The 19,345-nt window shown below is 48.3% G+C and overlaps 1 protein-coding gene and 1 long non-coding RNA gene across 8 annotated transcripts in view; one reads left to right on the forward strand and one right to left on the reverse strand.

The window, feature by feature from the left end:
* Nucleotides 1-4,329: 4,329 nt before the first annotated feature.
* Nucleotides 4,330-19,345, reverse strand: part of KIAA0319L (KIAA0319 like) — a 98,428-nt gene continuing 83,412 nt past the window's right edge. For 4 of the 7 annotated variants that reach the window (XM_045035530.1, XM_045035531.1, XM_045035529.1 and 1 more), the window contains 6 exons: nucleotides 16,084-16,226; nucleotides 15,127-15,249; nucleotides 14,482-14,572; nucleotides 12,237-12,328; nucleotides 7,412-7,516; nucleotides 5,850-7,098 (listed from right to left, as the gene is read on the reverse strand). In XM_045035530.1, coding sequence (XP_044891465.1) covers nucleotides 6,911-7,098; nucleotides 7,412-7,516; nucleotides 12,237-12,328; nucleotides 14,482-14,572; nucleotides 15,127-15,249; nucleotides 16,084-16,226 — 742 coding nt within the window. In that variant the 3' untranslated portion in view covers nucleotides 5,850-6,910. Of the gene's footprint in view, nucleotides 5,259-5,849; nucleotides 7,099-7,411; nucleotides 7,517-11,668; nucleotides 11,755-12,236; nucleotides 12,329-14,481; nucleotides 14,573-15,126; nucleotides 15,250-16,083; nucleotides 16,227-19,345 lie in introns of those variants that run through there. The other 3 variants (XM_045035532.1, XM_006934561.5, XM_003989848.6) reach the window with 3 other exon arrangements.
* Nucleotides 15,249-17,491, forward strand: LOC123379561. The gene is made up of 2 exons (XR_006584157.1): nucleotides 15,249-15,831; nucleotides 17,372-17,491. It is a non-coding gene; the product is annotated as an uncharacterized LOC123379561 (long non-coding RNA).

Here is a 19,345-nt window from a genome sequence, read left to right on the forward strand (position 1 = left end):
CTCTGCATGGTTCTTTTTTTTTTTTTTCTACGTTTATTTTTTGAGAGACACAGCATGAGCAGGGGAGGGGCAGAGAGGGAGGGAGACACAGATTCCGAAGCAGGCTCCAGGCTCTGAGCTGTCAGCACAGAGCCCGACGCGGGGCTCAAACCCACAGACCGTGAGATCATGACCTGAACTAAAGTCAGATGGTTAACCAACTGAGCCACCCAGGTGCCCCCTGCATGGTTCTTTTTTATCTCTGTGTTAAGGGTTTCATTGATGTCATTCACTCTTGTTAAATGAGTATCTTTATGATCATTACTTTAAATTCTCCATCAGGCATATTACTTACATCCATTTTGCTTAGGTCTCTTGCTGTGGTTTGGTCCTGTTCTATCATTTGGGGCATATTTTTCTGTCTCCACATTTTGTCTAACTGTCTGTGTCTGTTTCTGTTAGGAAAGTCAGCTACTTCTCTTCCTTTTAACAAGAATAGCCTTATGAAGAAGAGGTCCTTCAGTGCCCTGCAGTGCCGTGTCCCCTGTTCCCCAGGGCCTGGCACTTCAAGGAGTGTCTTCTATGTGTGTTGTATCTTCTCTGTGGTTTTGTCTTAGCCTCTTCTTTCTTCAGTCCAGCTGTCTGCAGAGGCTTTCTTTGCCTATTGTGGGCAGTGTTTGGTCCCCAGTAGAGATGAAACACATTTTAACAGTGTGTGTAGTGGTCTGCTCGGGAAGTGAGACCTGACCTTCCCCCCGCCTCAACTGCCACCTCCAGAACTGAGGTCCCGCAAAACATGAGTCAAGAGATGTGTTGGCAGGGTTTACACTGACCTTTTGGGGTGCGGCCCACAACTCCACGACTTAAGGCGGATGAGTGGGAAGGATGAGTCCACAGAAGTGAGGAGGGGTGGAGGGTGTTGGTGCAGGCGATTTAGGTAACAAGTGTCAGAGCCAGAACCCTGCTGTTTGGGTTTTTTATACTTGGGGGTGGAGTAGGGAAATGGTACCCGTCAGCTCCTTTGTTCCTAGAGCCATCTTCCTGGTTGTCCGTCTTTCCAGGTCATGCTCTAGGATGAGCAAATTATTCATCTCTCAAACTTTTCAAACTACCGATTCCTTGCTGTATCTGCACTGGCTGTGTGGTTTCTTGGGGATGGGGGTTAGGGGGGTGAATTCTGCTTCCTAATGCCCTCCAGGTTCTCCTAGAGCAGAGCCTGCAGAATTTAAAAATTCCAGGCTTTAAATCCAGCTGGTTTGTGAGTTGTTACTCACAAAACTCTGCCCCTCTTGCTTTCAAAGGCAGGTATTACGAGGTATACATCTTCCCTGTTCATGGGCTCCCAGGTGTGAAAGTCTGTTTTTTGCCCTTCTCCACACCACCGGCTCCGTTCCCACTGTGGACCACATCTTGACCCTTCCTACCTTCTTCGGGTGTGGTCTCTTCTCTACCTTTAGTGGAATTTGTTCTGTCAATCTGCAGATCGTTTTCTGGGTTATTTATGTTGATGTATTATGTATCTGTGAGACAAGGTAAGCTTAGAGTCCTCCTACTCTGTCATCTTCCCAGCCAAGCTAGTTCTGCTATTATTTCAGTTTCTACTTACTGTATTTTTTCCCTCTTGCTTTTCATTGAGTAGCAATGGAAATTTTTCTTCTACCTGCTTAAAAGTAATAATACATGCCACGGGCACCTGGCTGGCTTTGTTGAGGGAGCATGCGACTCTTGATGTCGGATTGTGAGTTCAAGCCCCACGTGTTGGGTGTAGAGGTTACTAAAAAATAAAAAGTGGTAATACATTCCAGTTTTTTTTTTTCGATTTTACTCAATAGTAATCATTTGTTTACCCCAGTTGGTTTAACTGCCATCTAAGTCTTCCTGATAAGACATTATACTCTTATGTTCTTGGTCTTCCTAACCATACCATGTTGGTATTCTTTGGAATTTTGGTTTTGTATTGTTGATATACTTCATTTTGTTTTCCATTGGCCCTAGCTGTTTCAGATTACAAACTTTGCCAGAATATTTGCTCGCCACTACTTCCTATATCTCTTCTCATGTCTAAATTTATTTTTTGTATTTGACCACTTCCAAGAATATTTTTTAAATGGATCTTTTGTGAAAATAATTTTGAAGGTTTATATTCCTGAGAATTTTTGTAAAGTAAACTCTACCCCCAACATGGGGCTCAGCCTCAACAACCCCAAGATCAAGAGTCACATGCTCCACCAACTGAGTGAGCCATGTGCTCCGAGAATATTTTTTTTTCTTTAAGTGTTTATTTATTTTTGAGAGAGAGCGAGCCCATGAGCAGGGGAGGGGCAGAGAAGGAGGGAGACACAGAATCCGAAGCAGGCTCCAGGCTCTGAACTGTCCGCACAGAGCCTGACGTGGGACTCGAACTCACAAACCGCGAGACCATGACCTGAGCTGAAGCCAGACGCTTGACCAACTGAGCCACCCAAGTGTCCCAGCCGAGAATATTTTTTATTACATTCTCAAATGAGTTTTTCTTGATATAAATTTTGAGCTCAAAGTTCTTTTTCTTCAGCATTTTGGAAATGTGATTCTTTGTCTCTCACATAAGGATACTGTTAAGAAACCTGATGTCAGTCTGATTCTTCTCCCTTTGTAATCGATCTATTTCTCTTCTGGGAGCTTTCAGAATTTTTGCTTTTCTTAGATGGTCTTTAAAACCATCTCTCGCTGTCTTGCTACAGTGTTTCTGGTTTCAGTACGTTTCCCCTACTTATCCATGAGTTCTTTGATCTTTCTTTAATTCTGGTCTTACTACATCAAATATTTCCTTTTCTACCTCTTCCCTTTCCTTCTAGGACTCCCAGTTACTCACATGTCGGCACTTCTGCCCCTGGACTGCTGTCTTTTTCCTTTCCTGCTTTCTGGTGGTAAAGATCCTCAGGATGCTGATTTGTTTTGACCTGTATCTGTCACTCTATCCCATTCATTATATTTTTCATCCTGGGTATTTCCCTGTACTTCCTGTTTCACACTGCTAATGTTTCCCTGTACATTTATTTTGCTTTATTTTTAGTTCTCGACTAATGTGTGTATTTAGTTTGCTGTCTTTGGGGCTGAGGGTTGTACACCCCAGGCAGCATCTGGTTATTTTGGCCAATGAGCTCATGTTTCTAAAGAGCACCAGCTCCTGTCTAGTAACATTTATTGATGAAAGGCCAAGGCCAGGCTCTATGCTGTCCATCCCAGTGAGATTAAGAAGGGGAAGGTAATAACCTACAGACACCTCAAAGGCTCTATTAACTGCTTTACCAGTAGTTGCTTCAGATCCTTAGGAAGCAGCAGCAACTTCCTAGTTGTCATCTTCCAGTCTTGGGGCATTGGAGAGGGAAGGGTTTTTTAATCTCAAGAGCAGCCCAGCCAAGCCCTTTTCATCTCAGCAGAGCTTACGGCCCTGCCCTGACAGTGTCCCGCTGACACCAGTGAATTGACTGATTATTCCATGTGCAACAAAGGGTAGACTTCTCACTTATGGCCTACCTCCCAGTTTATGATGACCTTCAGTCTCCTAGGCATACTTATAGGATTTGGGGGTGGTTTGTTGCTGGGTTTGGTGGTGGTTCCTCAGATTTATGCCATCTCCTAAGGTGTATTATTTTGGGGGGGAGAGGAGCCAGTAGCCTATGCCACTTTATCATCTTAATAAGGACCAAAGCCCCTACTATATCTTTACTGTTTTCTTTTTCAGTGTTTCAATGTTGTATTTTACGTGTCTCTCTTACAGTTTTACAAATATATCCAATCTGTTAACTTCAGTTTGGAAGTGGTGGTGGTGGTGACGGCAGTGGCGGTTTTAATGTCTAATCTGACAACTTTTGCCCATTAAGTGGTCACATTTTTATTTATTTATTTATTTATTTGAATTTTTTTTTCAACGTTTATTTATTTTTTGGGGGACAGAGAGAGACAGAGCATGAACGGGGGAGGGGCAGAGAGAGAGGGAGACACAGCATCAGAAGCAGGCTCCAGGCTCCGAGCTGTCAGCCCAGAGCCTGACGCGGGGCTCGAACTCACGGACCGGGAGATAGTGACCTGGTTGAAGTCGGACGCTTAACCGACTGCACCACCCAGGCGCCCCTGGTCACATTTTTAAAAAACTGCTTTCTTCATTCCTGTACGGTTTCACTGATTGAAGTATTTTTTTCTTCCCTTGTCTGGTGCAGATGTTACATATGCCAGTTACTAATTGTTAATGGTGTCCTCAATATTTATAACATGAATACTTGACTTGAATCCAGGACCTTAGCTTACTGGAAGGACCTTAGCTTACTTTAATTTCAATCATTATTTGACCCCCCCACCCCCACCCCAATCTTATTTTGTTGTTCATATTTTAACTGCTTCTCTTTATTCTCCTAAGTAATACCTCTGGGAGCTTAGTAGGCCATGTTTCCCTGGAGTGTCAGCTCAGTTCAGCAGTGACAAGATCTGCCATCTTTTCCCTTGTTCAGCTGACATTTTCCTTTGAGAAGCCACATCTCCCACATCTCTAGGATGGATCACCCTTTTAGACTGTGCTCACCACAGGCACGCTCTGAAGTGCGTATCAGCCACTGTGCTAAGGAGTAGAGACAAGACGATGAGTAAGGGGACACTGGTGCTTTGGTAATGCTGAATATTTCCTGTACTCAACTGGAAATATGCCTAACAGGACAGCAGCATTGGTTTCTGGGTTTTGTCCTTTTTTCAGTGGGAAGAGTAGGGGATGAAAAATTCATCATCTCGGAGATAAAAGCATATCCTTCAGTGAGCTGTGGCTGAGGTAAGATGTAGAAATGAGCCCCACACCCCAAAACAGGACAAGTCCAGAAGGCCAGTAAGTGATCAAGTCCTGGTCTCCTGCCCACCTTCTCCTCCTGTGTAGCCTGACCTGCAGCCCTGAGGAAACCTGTATCCCTGGCCTGAAGCGAAATCAAGCTTTTGCTTCTGTGATTACCTCCAACCTTCAGGATGGGACAGCTGCCGCTCCTCTTCAACGTTGCACTAGATATGCACTTCCAGACCAGTGGTGCTCACAGTGTGCCCCGGATCTGCAGCGTAGTGTCTCCTGGGAACTTAGTAGAAAGGTACATCCTCCTGTGCCAGACCTCCATCAGAAAGTCCACAGTCGATCCCCCACAGTCTGACATCAGGCCTCCCAGGCTTTTGATCCAGCCCACAGACTTCTGCGAGGCCCGAGTTCTAATTCTGTCATTTATTGTATGTGGACCGAGTTATTTCTTGCTGTGCCTCAGTTTCTGTATCTGTGAAAACAGAGCCAATTCTGCTCATGCCCAGGGGGGTTTTATGTGCAGGGCCTTGGGTAGAGTATGAGCTCCATTGTCCTCTCCCCTCCCCTTCCTGGGAGAGAGACTGTACACCAGCCCTCCTCCTACCCTATGTGCTGTGCAAGCTGCTCCATGAACACTGCACTGTGTTCTGGGGCATGAGGCCACCCCTATTGCTTTGAAAATCCAAAAGGGAAGCACAGGGGCCCAGAAATCTAAAGTCCACACCCTGGGCGTTAGGACACTCTGAATTCCCTGCTTGGTTCAGAGGGTGGGGTGAAGGTGGAGGAATGAATCATTTTTGTGTTAACAGAAGGTTGGAGAAGAGGACAGAAAACCCCCTCCCTGAAAGCCAGGGGGGAGCAGCTGGCCAGCAGAGGCCGGGAGCCTGCACCAGTGGCCAGGCAGCGGCTGAGGCGGAATCTCAGCACCATCAGCCACACACACTGATGCCAAGGCCCACAACTTCCTTACTGGAGGCTATCGCATCCCAGGGATGCATAGGTGGCTGGACCCATGGTACAGGTCAGCAGTGTAGCACAAAGCAGCACACCCAGCAGGCACACATACAATTAAATAGCATGTTTAATCATCTCACAACAGACAGTAGTGCAGTAGTGTAAACTAAGTTTCTTTTCAAAAAGTCACTCCCCCAAAGCTCCCATTCCCCAACACCCAGGATGACCATGGCTGAGGAACCAGTGACAGGGCCAGAGGGATTCAGGAAGTCTCTGCTCCAAGGAGCTAAAAGTCTGTCCAGGTAGCCTCACAAGTAGCCGAGAGCCCTATGAGGAGTTGATGTGCGCACATTCTGAGACACACACACACACACACACACACACACACACATGCAAGGGACACACAAGACAGACACAGAGGAGACCGCCATGGGGCAGTCGCACACATGCGCTCATGCCATCACATTCCAGTCAGCGTGTGACTGTCTCCTGCGGGCAGGGCATGGGGGCCTGAGCCCTGAAGCAGCAGGTCAGGATGAAGGAAAGGGTCTGTGGCCAGCCCAGCTGTCTGACAGATGGCCCAACAGCCAGAGGGGCCCCTCCATTCCGGAAACAGCCAGTCCTCCCCTAATCTCAGGCTGGACAAGGGCATCAGTGGTGAGGACGGGGTTCCACTTTCTCTGGACCTAGCGAAAAGATAACGGCTCTGTCCCAAAGAAGAGAACAAAGAATGTGCCCACAGGCAGGCTCTCGGAGCAGGAGGCTGGTGGTGCTTGTTCTACAGCCAGGACTTGCTGTGCGGGTGCCCTGGGAGCAGCAACACTGCCAACAGGGAACTGGAGAGGCAGCTGGGAGCTGGCTGGACGGCCCTTGGAGCAGAGGAGGGGTTTGCGAAAAAGCAGGCCCTGAGGTGAGGACATTTGGGGGGGGGGGGGGCGGCTACCAGAAGGGTTTTAAAGAGGAAACCTCTTCATTCACAGCTTCATTCAGGGTTCCCGGAGAGAGTCTCTGGATTCAGGTGCCAGCAGCTCTGGTTGAGGGTATTAGGGTGGAATGACCAGCAGACGCTGGGAGAACAGCTGCCCACGGACATGGGAGGTATGAGAACCAGCCTGGCAATGCTCTGGACTCGCACTGCCCACCCCTACCCTGAGGAAACAGACCAAGTAGCTACAAGATCTCCTCTCGTGGGCTCCTGGCCTTAAGTGGGGTCTGCCCGTTGGGCACGGAGCCATTCTGACCATGCAGGAGTTTGCCCTTCTCTCGGTCTGGCCACGTGAAGATGGCATCATCACTGTCCAGCTCCGACTCAGAGCGCATCAGGCTGCTGCTCAGCATTGGGCCTTTCTGTTTGATGCCTGCGAGAGAGAGGAGAATCCAGGCTCAGGAGCACAAAACCTTCCTCGGCCTCAGCCACACCCTGTACCCTTCTCCCAGCCTGAAGAGGAACAGAGGGACAGGGGAAATAACAGAACTGGGTTGGAATGTGGATTCCTTGTCTCCAGTATCTATTAGCTTTGGTTAACAGTGCCACCTAATGACCCATTCTCCTCTTGTTGAAATGTGCAATGTTTTATCACCTCCCTTTATGAACAGGAAAGAGCTCCCACAGGAGGCAGGAAAGCACGACAAATGAGAACTCAGCTCTAGAGGACAAACTTTTCACCATACCCCGGCTCAGCATGGATGGTAAAGGGCTTGCCCGAGTTCCCGACATCGAGTGAGTACGCAACCTCGCTCCCCACAGATGCTTGCTCTGGTTCCACTGCGTGGGTGCTAGAAGCAGAGAGCATGACTGGAGTACCAGGGACTCCCAGAGACAGTCCCAGGCCATCAGCGCATCAGAACACACAAACAAGGACCCATAAGAAGCACCTAAGTTCAGAAAGGATGCCTGAGATTCTGCAAGCCATTGCAGTCACCTTCACTACCTATCCCTGTGGCTGCAGAAACCACACCGAAAAAACAAAAAGCCACAGGATGAGGCGTGGGAAGTGCCAACAGAAAACCCCACGTGGTAGTGTTCTGGGCCCTACACCACCCACCCTGGAGCTGACCTACCTCCTTTTTGAAAAAGGTGACCAGACAGGTGAGGTATGTTTGAAACCCCATATCCAATAGTCACTCTCCCTTCCCCCTGGTCCCACCCAGATCCCCCAAAACACTGAAGTAATGTCCTGAGATGCTTCTCAGCCATTCTGCCCCTTCTTGGCCAGGAAAGCTGATACCAGTGTCCCAAGGCTTCTCCAGTGTGGCGGGAACAGTGGGCCAACATAAGAACGAAGCCCAGGGGAGGCTCAACCCCTTCCCCTCTGTGCCTGTGAAGCCTTCCCTCCCATGCCCACATGAAGCTTCCCTTCTTCCCCAAAGCCCTCCTTCCTCCACAGCTACAGAGGACAGGAGCGGGAGGGGGAGACATGCACCCAGCACCATACCAGACAGCACTCACCCAGGGCCTTCCCACACTCACTCCTGCTCTGCCTGGAGAACTGAGCGATCTCACCCACTAAACAGTACAAGCTGGGCCTGGACAGGAGCTTCTGCCGCCACACTCCTCAGAACAGCCACAACTGGAAAGAATTCAACTGCCTGTCAACAGTACACCTGCCAGATGTATTAATACAGTGGAAATTACACAGCAGGAAATGGACAAACTACTGCTCTGCCTGACAGCACATCGGGAAGTCATAAGTGTAATGGTGAATGGAAAGGGCCAAATACAGTGATTCCCTTTATATAAACTAAAATATTAGAAGTACATTGGCAGGAGGAAGAGGATGACGGGAAAGAAAGGGAGCTGATTCTATGGGCACGTTCACTTGCAGGAAACCCATCCAGCTGTCCGTTGGGCTGAACCACAAAAAACTACCATTTTTATGGGTTCAAAAAAGTCACACACTATTAATTTCATATGGTTCAATCTAATATGCTTCAAAAGAAAGCTTTGGAAAATCAACAGAATAGCAAAAACAAACCCAAAACCACAGTCGCTGAACGGAAAGCAGGTCTCCTGAGGCTTGACTTGGGAGCTCACCCAGGCGGGTGCACCGGCTCCCCAGGCAGCCCTCATCAGAGCTCAGCCTGGTTCCCAGCAGACAGGGTCTCTGTCAGCGCGCTTCCACGTGCATTACCTTTCTTCGCAAGGGGCCTGTTAAATCCACGCTTCAACCTATCAGCTTCCGTGCCTTACGTTGACAGGCTTGAATCCCCTTCTCCCCCACCTGCTAGTGGCTCTGCTCTGGGGTGCACCCACTAATCTGCTGAGTCCACAACTGATCTGCTGGCCAGAGCCAGAAGACCAAGCGCAAGGGGGCTCTCACCTGTCCCTCAGCTACACACTGCCCACAGAGAAGGGCCTCCTGACTCTCCTCTTTCTCCTCCTGGTGACCCAGATGCAACTGGGCTCTCCCTTGCTGCCCCCCCCTTCACTGGATGTCTGCCTCCTGCCCATTTTGCCTCTTCAACGCAGCACTTCCTGGTGCTATCACCCAGCCCTGTGTCCCCCACCCTCTCCTTTCTTGAGCCCCATTCCCTCTCTCCTCAGGAGCCTTACCTCTGTCTTCTGCCTCACCCTGCTTCACTTCTAAAGGACTTTTTTTCAATATTTAGGGCTTCCATTTCCTCACTGCATACTTACTGCTGGAACAACCTACATTTTCACTTCTGCTACCATTCACCATTCTACTCTAGCTCTTCAGGTGACCAGAAACTTCCCCAGTGTCATCTTCATGGACAATTCTTATCCCTGTCTGCAACAGCTAATACTGCTGACTGCTCCCTAATGGTGCACCTCTTCCCTCACTGACGGCCCTTCATGGGCTCCTCAGCTCTGAACTCTTTGGTCCCTCAACATTTTCCCCAGAAGGGATGTGACCCACTTTTGTTTTGGCCCTCACCAGCATCTAGAAGATTCTTACACTGACACTTGTAGTCCAACTGTTCTACTGGGTTCAACTGAATTCATCTTTTCTTACCCCAGCCGGCACTGCACTGATGTCTTAATTGTGTCTACAGAATCATTCTCTGTCCCTCAGGTCAGAAGTCAGCCCTGACCTTTCCCGTCCTCCATCCTGTTGACCCCATGTTGGTTGAGTCATCGTCACCTCCCTCTCGGACCACTGCAAAAGTCTCCTTGCTGGCCTCCACATGGGATATCTCCCCTTCAGTCAATTACAGGTGTCATTAGAGACTAATTTTCCTAAGCCAGCACTTTCAAGATGACACTTCCTGTCACCATCAGAATTAATGCTTAACTCTGGCTGATGTTCAAAACCTTCCGCACTTTTGTCCTCACCAATCTTCCAGCGTCATTTCCTCAACACCATTCGCAAGCGTCCTGAAGCAAACACTTCTCTTCTCCGGCATTTCCTCTCCAGTACCACCCAACCCACACCTGCTCAGAGCAGAAGCTCCAGGACCAGCTTGCACGTCTCCTTTTCTCCCACACCCCTCAGCTAACATGCCACAAACTGCATCAAGTCTTCCCTGCAAAGGTACCTGGAATCTACGTGCCTCTCCCTATCTTACTATCTCTCCACCATTAGGACATTCCACTGAATCCTCTTTTACCTGCTCTTGCCCCTCTGATTCCTACACAGCAGCCAGGGTTGTCTCTTTTTAAAATGTAAACCAAATCAGACCATTCACCTCCTTAAAAAGGTGCCTGTGGCTGCCCACTACTCTCAGAAGGAGCCCACAGCTAGGTCCCTGCTCACCTGTGCAGCCTCGTGCCACTGGCCCCGTGCTCACCATGTCCAGTATGTCACCTTCCTCTATTTCCTCAAATGCCCTCTGCTGCTTCCAGCAGCTGGCCCTTTACCGACTTTGCTCCTTTGCCTGGAATGCGTTTTCACAGAGTCCTTATGTGGCTAACTCCTACTCGTCCCTTGGGTCTCAGTTCAAGTGTTCTTCTTTACAAAGACCTTTCATTATCACATGCTGTGTATCTGGGAGTTTGCATATTTCATGTCTGTCTCATAGAAGCTCCAGAGCAGCAGAGTCTGTCTGGCTCACCGTATGTAACTGGTATCTGGCAGAGGGCCTGGCAAACAGTGGTCTCAATCCATATGCACAGAGGAATAAGACACAATCTCTGCCCTCACCAATGTCACTGACTGGTAAGGGGACAGATACAGAACTAATATAGGGACAGAAATTCCAAAACAGTCATGTGACAGATGAGCATGACATTTACAGGTTAAGGGAGGGATGACAAATATGACAAAGAGCTTTCTGGACAGAAATATGAACCAAGTCAACGAGGCGATAGATCTCAGAGAAGCCAACAGATGAGCGCTCACCCAAGGCCACGTTAGCCAGACCACAGTCAGTCACCAAAGGATTTTGAGGGGTGGGAAAACTTTCAGAGTAACATGAAAACAACCTTGGCCACCAGCTGGGGGGTGGACTGTGCATGTTTTTACCTCCAGGCTCCATTTCAGTGTTTCTACTTCTCTGGTTTTACAAGCCCCACCACCTCCAGGTACCACCCCAAGATGTTCTCTAACCAAGGTGCATGGGTGCAGAGCCCAGGCCGCCCGAGAGCATTTTTTTTTTTTTTTTTTTTTTTTTTTTTTTTGCCTCTAATGTGTCTGTGCTCCCTCAGTAGACTGAAATTCTGAGGGCAGAGCCAGGGTGTCAGAACTCTCTGTTTTCCCCTCTGGTCTCTCCTAATACAAAGCTTTAAGTATGAACATGTTTGATAAATGCTTTGTATAAAAACAGTTCTGTTGGCAGAGTGTTTAGGAATAGCCCCACCTAGAGTTCCATAAACAGGCGATGCAGGTCCTGTGGCCTCATGATGAATGGAAACCTCACCCATGATGACACCCAGCCAAGGAAGGGAGCCCCTGTGCACCCCGACCTCCAGCCCCATCACCCAAGCCATCTCAGTGCTTGTGCAGTTGGTGATTCCTTGGTGGGAGGCACCTGAAAGACGAGTCCTGTGCACTGGGACCAGCAGGGAAGCTGCCCTCCTGCCTGTTCTAAGCCACCAGCGGAGCCCATGGATCTATCTGCCAAATACAAGGTAGAGGAAGATGGAAGAGGAAGGCCAGCTGAGGAAGAGGCCAGCTGGAGACACTGATTTCAATCCCACTGCTGCCACACCTTGTTGTCTGCCCAGAAAGGACAGACTTGTCAGGCCTAAGAGACCAAGGTCCCTGAGCATGACTAACAGGGGGCAGCATGAACAGCTGAAAGCCAGGAGGAATCCCTGAGGGGAATGAGCATGCCAAGGAAAGCAAGAGGCTTAGTCCTTCTGCAAAGAGAAGCAATACTGAGAAGTGAGCCCCAGATCAGAGCTCACCCAGCAGGCAGCTTCTGCCAGTGCAGGGCAAGGTCAGCCCTCAGCGTTTAACAAGCAAGAGTCAAAATGCTTTTCTAGAACAAACAGCTGTTAGCAACACATTTAGGAGGGGACTATAGTGACAGTAGCTCTTCACAGGGAGAGTGCACAAATCTAGAGGCCTCCGTCCCCAACCCCCAGGGCCACTACCTGCTCGGGAGGTTGGCTTCAGTTCCAGGCTCTCCTGATCCGTGGCATCTAGGATCTTATACTTGCTTTTCCTCTTGGGTTTTCCTTTCTGCCTGAAAAACACAATCCCCACAGCTGCTCAAGAAGGGGGTTCTGTGTGAGATTAGGGAGCTCACCACAGGGTGACGGCCAGACTACATAGAAGGCCCCGTCCTGGTGAGAGCTGCTTAATGGGAGGACTGTTTTCCCTTGCTTTCGCAGCTGCAGGAAGGTGGCGACTGTGATTTGTTCTTCAAGTAATGCCTCACCGATTCTGGGAAAGGAAGGCAGCTCTGACTATCTTACCATGGAGCCACCGCTCCACAGCAGCAAGGAAGGAGAGACTGGTTAACAACACAAACATAATGGGGTACAAGCTTGTCCTGCTCGCCACACACAGGCCAGTAAGTCAAGGGGAAAGATGAATGGGGCGAGAAAAACGACTTCACTCAAAAATCAGCAAACCGAGGAGATGGCAGACTCCTGTCCCAAAGAACCATCTCCCCCAGCATGATATTTGAGCTTTTCTGTTAGGGTGGAGGAAGTGGGAGGAGGCTGGAGTCGAAAGGTGACTGATGTCTGCAGACATCCAAGGAAGGCTGTGTAACTTCTCTGTCCTAAGATGGTTGATATCTGTAGGAATCTGATCACGTTTCTGTGAATCTCAAACATAGCACAGGCATATCTGAAGGTACTTGCTTATCTCCTTGAGTGAGGTAGGTCTCAGGTTAAAACAACAGTTTTTTGTTCATCTCAGCTATAAGCAAAATTCCTTCGATGATTAACATGCCTACGTACAGGGCCCAGCAGAAGTTTCTAAGCTGTAGGTCACAGCAGCAAGGGAAAGAGGCAACGTGGAGTCAGGCACAGTTTCTCCCTATTACATTAAGAGAACAAAAACCCTGTGCTTGAGGGGTGGGGAGTGAAAGAAAGCATCTACTAATGGTGGTTGTCTCAGGCTGGTGGAAATTATCAAAAATTATTTTCACTTTCTAGGTTTCATGTGAAACCTAGGCTCAATATTGCAGGCTCTATCTCAGCTCTGTCACGTATTAACTGTGTGTCCGTGGACAGGTGGAGTTGTTTTCCTGGGCCTCCATTTCCTTAGCTGTAAGATGAGCAAAGGTTCTCATAAACATTTAAAAAAAGGTATTACAGGGGCGCCTGGGTGGCTCAGTTGGTTGAGCGTTTGACTTCAGCTCAGGTCATGATCTCACAGCTCGTGGGTTCGAGTCCTGCGTCAGGCTCTGTGCTGACAGCTCGGAGCCTAAAGCCTGCTTCATATTCTGTGCCTCCCTCTCTCTGCCCCAACCCACTCACATTCTGTCTCTGTCTCTCTCAAAAATAAACAAACATTTAAAAAAAAATTATAATTTAAAAAGTATTACCTACAAAATGTTATCATGGTGCCTGGCACACAGCAGTGTAGAAATCATACTTATTATTAATAATGAAAAGCATACAATAAATATTCCCATTAAATATCATTTGAGGGGCGCCTGGGTGGCGCAGTCGGTTAAGCGTCCGACTTCAGCCAGGTCACGATCTCGCGGTCCGTGAGTTCGAGCCCCGCGTCAGGCTCTGGGCTGATGGCTCAGAGCCTGGAGCCTGCTTCCGATTCTGTGTCTCCCTCTCTCTCTGCCCCTTCCCCGTTCATGCTCTGTCTCTCTCTGTCCCAAAAAGAAAAAAATAAACGTGGAAAAAAAATTTTTTTTTAAATAAAAAAATAAATAAATAAATATCATTTGAGAGGAAGACTCAAACAAAAAAAACTAGAACACTTAATCATGACTAATCTAAGTCTACAGTTACGTGAAAGTACATAGAGACGTGAATCCCAACTAGAAAGGAAGGCATAAAAATTGAGAACTCATGTGTCAAGTGGTGAGACAGGTGGAGTGGAGTAATACAGAACACATATCCTAGACAGATGTGACTCAGGTCCACATTCCAGGCCCATGATGGCTATGGCCACGCTTCCCAGGTTGTGCATCAGTGCAGTGACAGCCACTTGGCTGAGGGGTGTGTTCCTGCCCTCAGGAGTGGCAGAGGGTAAGGAAAGCCTTTCTGTGCATGCCTTGGGTGGGCCAAACGACTTCAACAGTGACAGGAAGGGAGGGACCCCCCAAGACTTAGCACCTTCCACGTGGAAAATGCCAGATACCTCCCTAATGAATGAAGATACAACTAGAAGCTCTAATGAATTTTCAAGGAGAATCCATCTTACCTCTTACAACAACAGATCACAGTCCAGGACAGGATTCCCAGGGCGACAACGATGACAAAGGAAGCAATGATAACATACAACACGCTCCACTCTGCCAAGAGAAACAAAATGGTGAGGGCTGTGAAGAGAGAGGGGCCAGCAGGACAGTCTGGGCTGCCTCGGCCTCGGGCAGGTGGCTTCGCTCTGCAGACAGGAAGGCTGCTCAGGGAAGGTGAGACCTTGCAGTTGTAGGCAGCTGAAGCTTTCACCTTTCTAAACCATCCCTGCTGAGACCCTGAGGCAGTGTAGCAGGTTGTAAAGAGCTTTCCCAGAAGGAAAGGGGGAACAGATGCTTGCAGACTTCCACTAGGCTATGGCACAGAGACACCCCGCAAAAGACAGGAGGCCTTGCAGCCAGTCTGATCTAGGCTGCAATTTGCAGTTGGTCTGATTTAAGCTTGGTTCTTTGTACAACACTGCTTCAGAGCTCTGCTCTAACCCTGAGCAGCGTGGAGGAAGGAAGTAAAAGTCCTCTGCAAACAGAAAATACACAGAGTTCTTCTCCTCGCTTGCTCATCTGCCTCGGAAACACCAACACCCACCTGCTCAACTCAGAACTACAGTCAGTGCCAAACCAGCTGGCACAGCGCCAGGCAGAAAACTCACCACAGTTGCTGTCTCCGTCCCTCAACTGCACCTTGATGAAATTCTCCATCCAAAAAGGGTCACAAATACAGCGTTTGGTGAATGAATCACAGTGGCCATGGTCAGAACAGTTCAACTGGCATGCTGAAAGTAGTAGGAAAGGGAAAAGGTCAACAGGAGTCAGAGCCAGACTGGCAGCTGCCAGAGCCCCTGCTGTGGCCCGTGGGGACACCCACCCCGAGGGCTTTTGCAGCTCGGGCATATTGCCCGTGATCATCGCCACGGTCAGATGAAACTGGAGCAGTCAGGCCACTGAAGACAGTTCCGGCTGCTTTTACTTATTGTTACTCTCTGCCAGCAGTACGTCATCTTTCATGGCCCACAGACCCCCCCCTTCTTTGCATCGTTTAATTGCCAAAATAAAATACATGGTATTACAAAGGAAAGCAATTATATTGCACATGTTTTTTAAATATTGAATATAAAATTCTAAGCTAATTATACATATACATGTCTTTATGAAAACATCAAGTAACAAGATTTAGAAGCGAGTCTAACAACTGTCATGATTTTGAAGTAGTGATGAGTAGTAATGATACTTCATCACATAGTGTGCTATGATGTTATTTGTGATTCCTATTGCCTTAAAGTCACAGGTTCTGTTAATATTACTGGAGTTCGTCGCCCACCTTCACAACAGAGGGAAATAATGAACTTCAGTTAAAGGTGAGTGAAAATAAAGATGTCATTTTCTTCCCATTCAAACTCCTTGCCCCTCTGAACACTAGCTCATGGACCCATGGACCCCAGGTTAAAACCTCTGCAACAAGTCAGGACTCTTCCATGTCCCTGGTAGTGGAGCTAAGCGATTATATCCATGTTCCTCAAGAACAGGTGATGAAGCCTGAGGACAGCAGGACTGTGGTGAACTGTGGGCACTGGGCAGGCTTGTATTCCCAGCTTCCCAGAATTACTCACTGACAGTATTGATTTCCAGGGCTCTGAATATCAGAAAGTCTGCTTTTTGCTTCCGCAGCTCATTCTTGAGCATCGCTGCCACCTCATGGCCTTTGAAGATCTGGTGGGGAGGCTCGTTTTGAACAAAAAATACCATCTTGGTGCTGCAGAGACATGCAACAGTATGAATGAGCTGAAGCCGTCAGCAATAATAGCAGTAGCTGCCATTTGCTAAGCACTTTATGCCAGACACTGTGCGAAGCATTAGACACATTCTCTCACGGCAAGCCAGTGAGAAGGGTGTTATCAGCGTCCTCTCCATTTTACAGAGGACAACACTAGGGCTCAGAGGGGTTAAGTAACTTGCCCAAGGTCACACAGTTAATTATGGCAGAGCCAAATTCCAACCCTGGTATGTCTGACTGCAACACCTATGCTTTTAGAAATGCCCTAAGCTGTCCTAGCTAACAAGACGACCCATTCCAAACAAGTAACTGGAGGTCAGGAAAATGGAGATTTGGTTACAACTACATCTCTGCTGTCAGCCTTTTAACAGCTAAGACTGTGGTGTGGTGCTGTTGGGTCTGTGCCTAGGTTACCTATAGGACAAACCATAATGCTCTGAAAAATGTATGTTGTTGGACAGCATCAAAGCATTATCCATGGGTCAAAACAGCCAAATGATCATTACTGTGACGGCAACAAGGAAGACCCCACACAGTGGTGTGGCTGGTGCAAGATTATACTACCCCATGTCCAGAATCTGTTTGCTTTCTGTCAACTTCTGTCCAGGGTAGGCCATGTTTGATCTCACCTCTATATGGGCACAAAGTCTGCTGTCTATGCCTTGGCCTTAAGAGGCCTTTTGGAGAGCCCCCTTGACTCCATGTTAGTCTCACAAATGAACCTTCTCAATCAGTGGGTCACGCTGGGTTGTAGGTGTGCCCAAGATATTGATCCCCTCAGCACACAGAGTGGCTGGCTGGGACCCGGAGGCCCCAGACCAGTTGCTTCCAGTATAACCAGCCTTGTCTATTTATCCCAAAGTGCCATACACATAGCATCATTGCCTATGTGTATCATGACATAAAAGTTTGGGAAGCACTGTCATAAAAGACTTCATAAAGTCCTCTGCACAGTGAGACTAAGGGTGGGGTATTATAAATTTCAGAATCAAGACACAGACCTTTGTCATAAAAATGTGTGGTCCATTTCTCATTATTTTCTCCCAGTTACCTAATCCATGCGAACAGTTTCAATTTCTCTATATATACCAATAACCCTCAAATATTTATCTCCTCTCCCCTAGTCTTTCCAGAATGACCACATCTACATCTGCAGAAGCTTGCTGGGACATCCACCCCATCCGTATCTCTCTTAGGTACCTCTAACCCAACAGGTCTCAAAATAAACTTACAATAACCAGCAACCGAGCACTCTCTGTGTGGTAGGGATACGAACATTCTCTTATTTAACTCTCAGTAACAATCCTACAAAAGTGTACAAGTGGCAGGCTAGGCTTGGAGAGGGGCAGTACCTTGCCCATCATCCCAGAGCAGACACTAATGGAGCAGGGCTCAAAAGCCAGGTCTGTCTGGTGTCTGCCCCATGCTCTTTCCTGCTATCATAGACTCCCTGCCTGCAAGCCTATCCTCTTGAATTCCTCAACTTGGCCAATCAGTCCAAGTCAGAAACCCAGAGCCACCGTGCTGCTTCTCTTCCTCATGCATCATCTTCCAGATGCAGGGAGAGCAAGTGTGCTGGCAAACCCTTCTGTGACACGTCCAGCAGCACTCTTGCTAATGTCTTAGCACTACTTCTGCCCAGCCAATCCCCACCAGCTTGGGTCAATCCAGGCAGCCACTTGCCCTGTTCCTATTCACAGGCTGCCAGCAGACATTACAAAGAAAATCCCTGGGGTGCCCGGGTGGCCTGGTGGGTGAAGCATCCGACTTCAGCTCAGGTCATGATCTCATGGTTCATGAATTCGAGCCCCATGTCTGGCTCTGTGCTGACAGCTCAGAGCTTGGAGCCTGCTTTGGATTCTGTGTCTCCCACTGTCTCTTTTGCCCCTCCCCTGCTAGCACTCTGTCTCTCCCCCTCTCTCAAAAATAAATAAAACCACCACCCCCCCCCCCAAAAAAAAAAAAAAGGTCTTATTATCATGCTCTGACCCGGTGAAACTTCAGTGTTAGATTCACCTGGAGAGCATGGAAATTTCAGGCGCCCAGACCTCACTCCAGACCAACTGAATCATAATCCCTGGGGGTGAGGCTCAGGTAATGGCACCTTCATAAAAGCTCCAGGTGGTGCTATCAAGTAGCTAGAATTGGGAGCCACCACTCTAACCTCGTGTCTCTAACCTTGGATGAGATCTCAATGCTGCTCAAAGCCAGCATCCTTTTGCTGGAACTGCTGTACCTAACCTTTACCATTTTCTTCATGCTGCCCACCTCCTTCCCACCTTCTCAAAGCAGATGGCCTGGCCTCCACTTTCAGAGACAAAACCCAGAACGCTAGTATCAATGCTCTCGAATGCCATCCTGTCTCTAAAATCCATCCTTAACAGCACATTTTCCTGCCCTTCCTCCCATCTCCAGAGAAAGTGGCACACCTACTCTGCCCACAGCCAGTCCCCGAGACCTGCCTCTATTTGGAACCCACCTCCCCAGTCTCCACCTTCTACTTTTTCCTCTGCACCTTCCCTGAGTCTATAAAAGTGCTCAAGTATTTCCTATCTTTAAAAGGTGTTCTTTTGATCTACCTCCCATCTTGTTTTCAGCACCAACCTCTTCGAAGAGTGTTTTATTTACCATCTCTGTATCCTCCAACCATGACAGAATTTGCCCTCTGTCCCCAACATCTAAGTAAAATGCTCTCACTGTAGTCCTGACGATCTAATCATAAAGCCAAAACCTGTGTCCTCACCATATTCTTCCTCTGTGGCATCTGAATCCCCTGGCAGCCCCTAGCTGCCAGCCGCCTCTTAACTTCCAGCAGACCACTCCCACCTGCTTTTTCACTCACTTCTCTACTGTTGCTTCCTAGTTTCCTTTGCTGGCTCTTTTCTCCTTGCCTTATCCTTAAATACTGGGGTTCTCCAGAGTGCTGGACATTACCCCCAGTGGGACTCATCTGTCCTTTCAGCTTTGATTCCTGCCTGTATGCAGTGATTCCCTATCTTCGGCTTTTCCTTCTGCCCCAGGTTCCAGCCCGTATTTGCCACTGTCTGATGAAATCTCTCTCCATGTAACCCATGAGACACCCTAAATTCAACAGTCAA

Source organism: Felis catus, chromosome C1 (genome assembly GCF_018350175.1).
Source record: "Felis catus isolate Fca126 chromosome C1, F.catus_Fca126_mat1.0, whole genome shotgun sequence".
NCBI classification, from domain to species: domain Eukaryota; kingdom Metazoa; phylum Chordata; class Mammalia; order Carnivora; family Felidae; genus Felis; species Felis catus.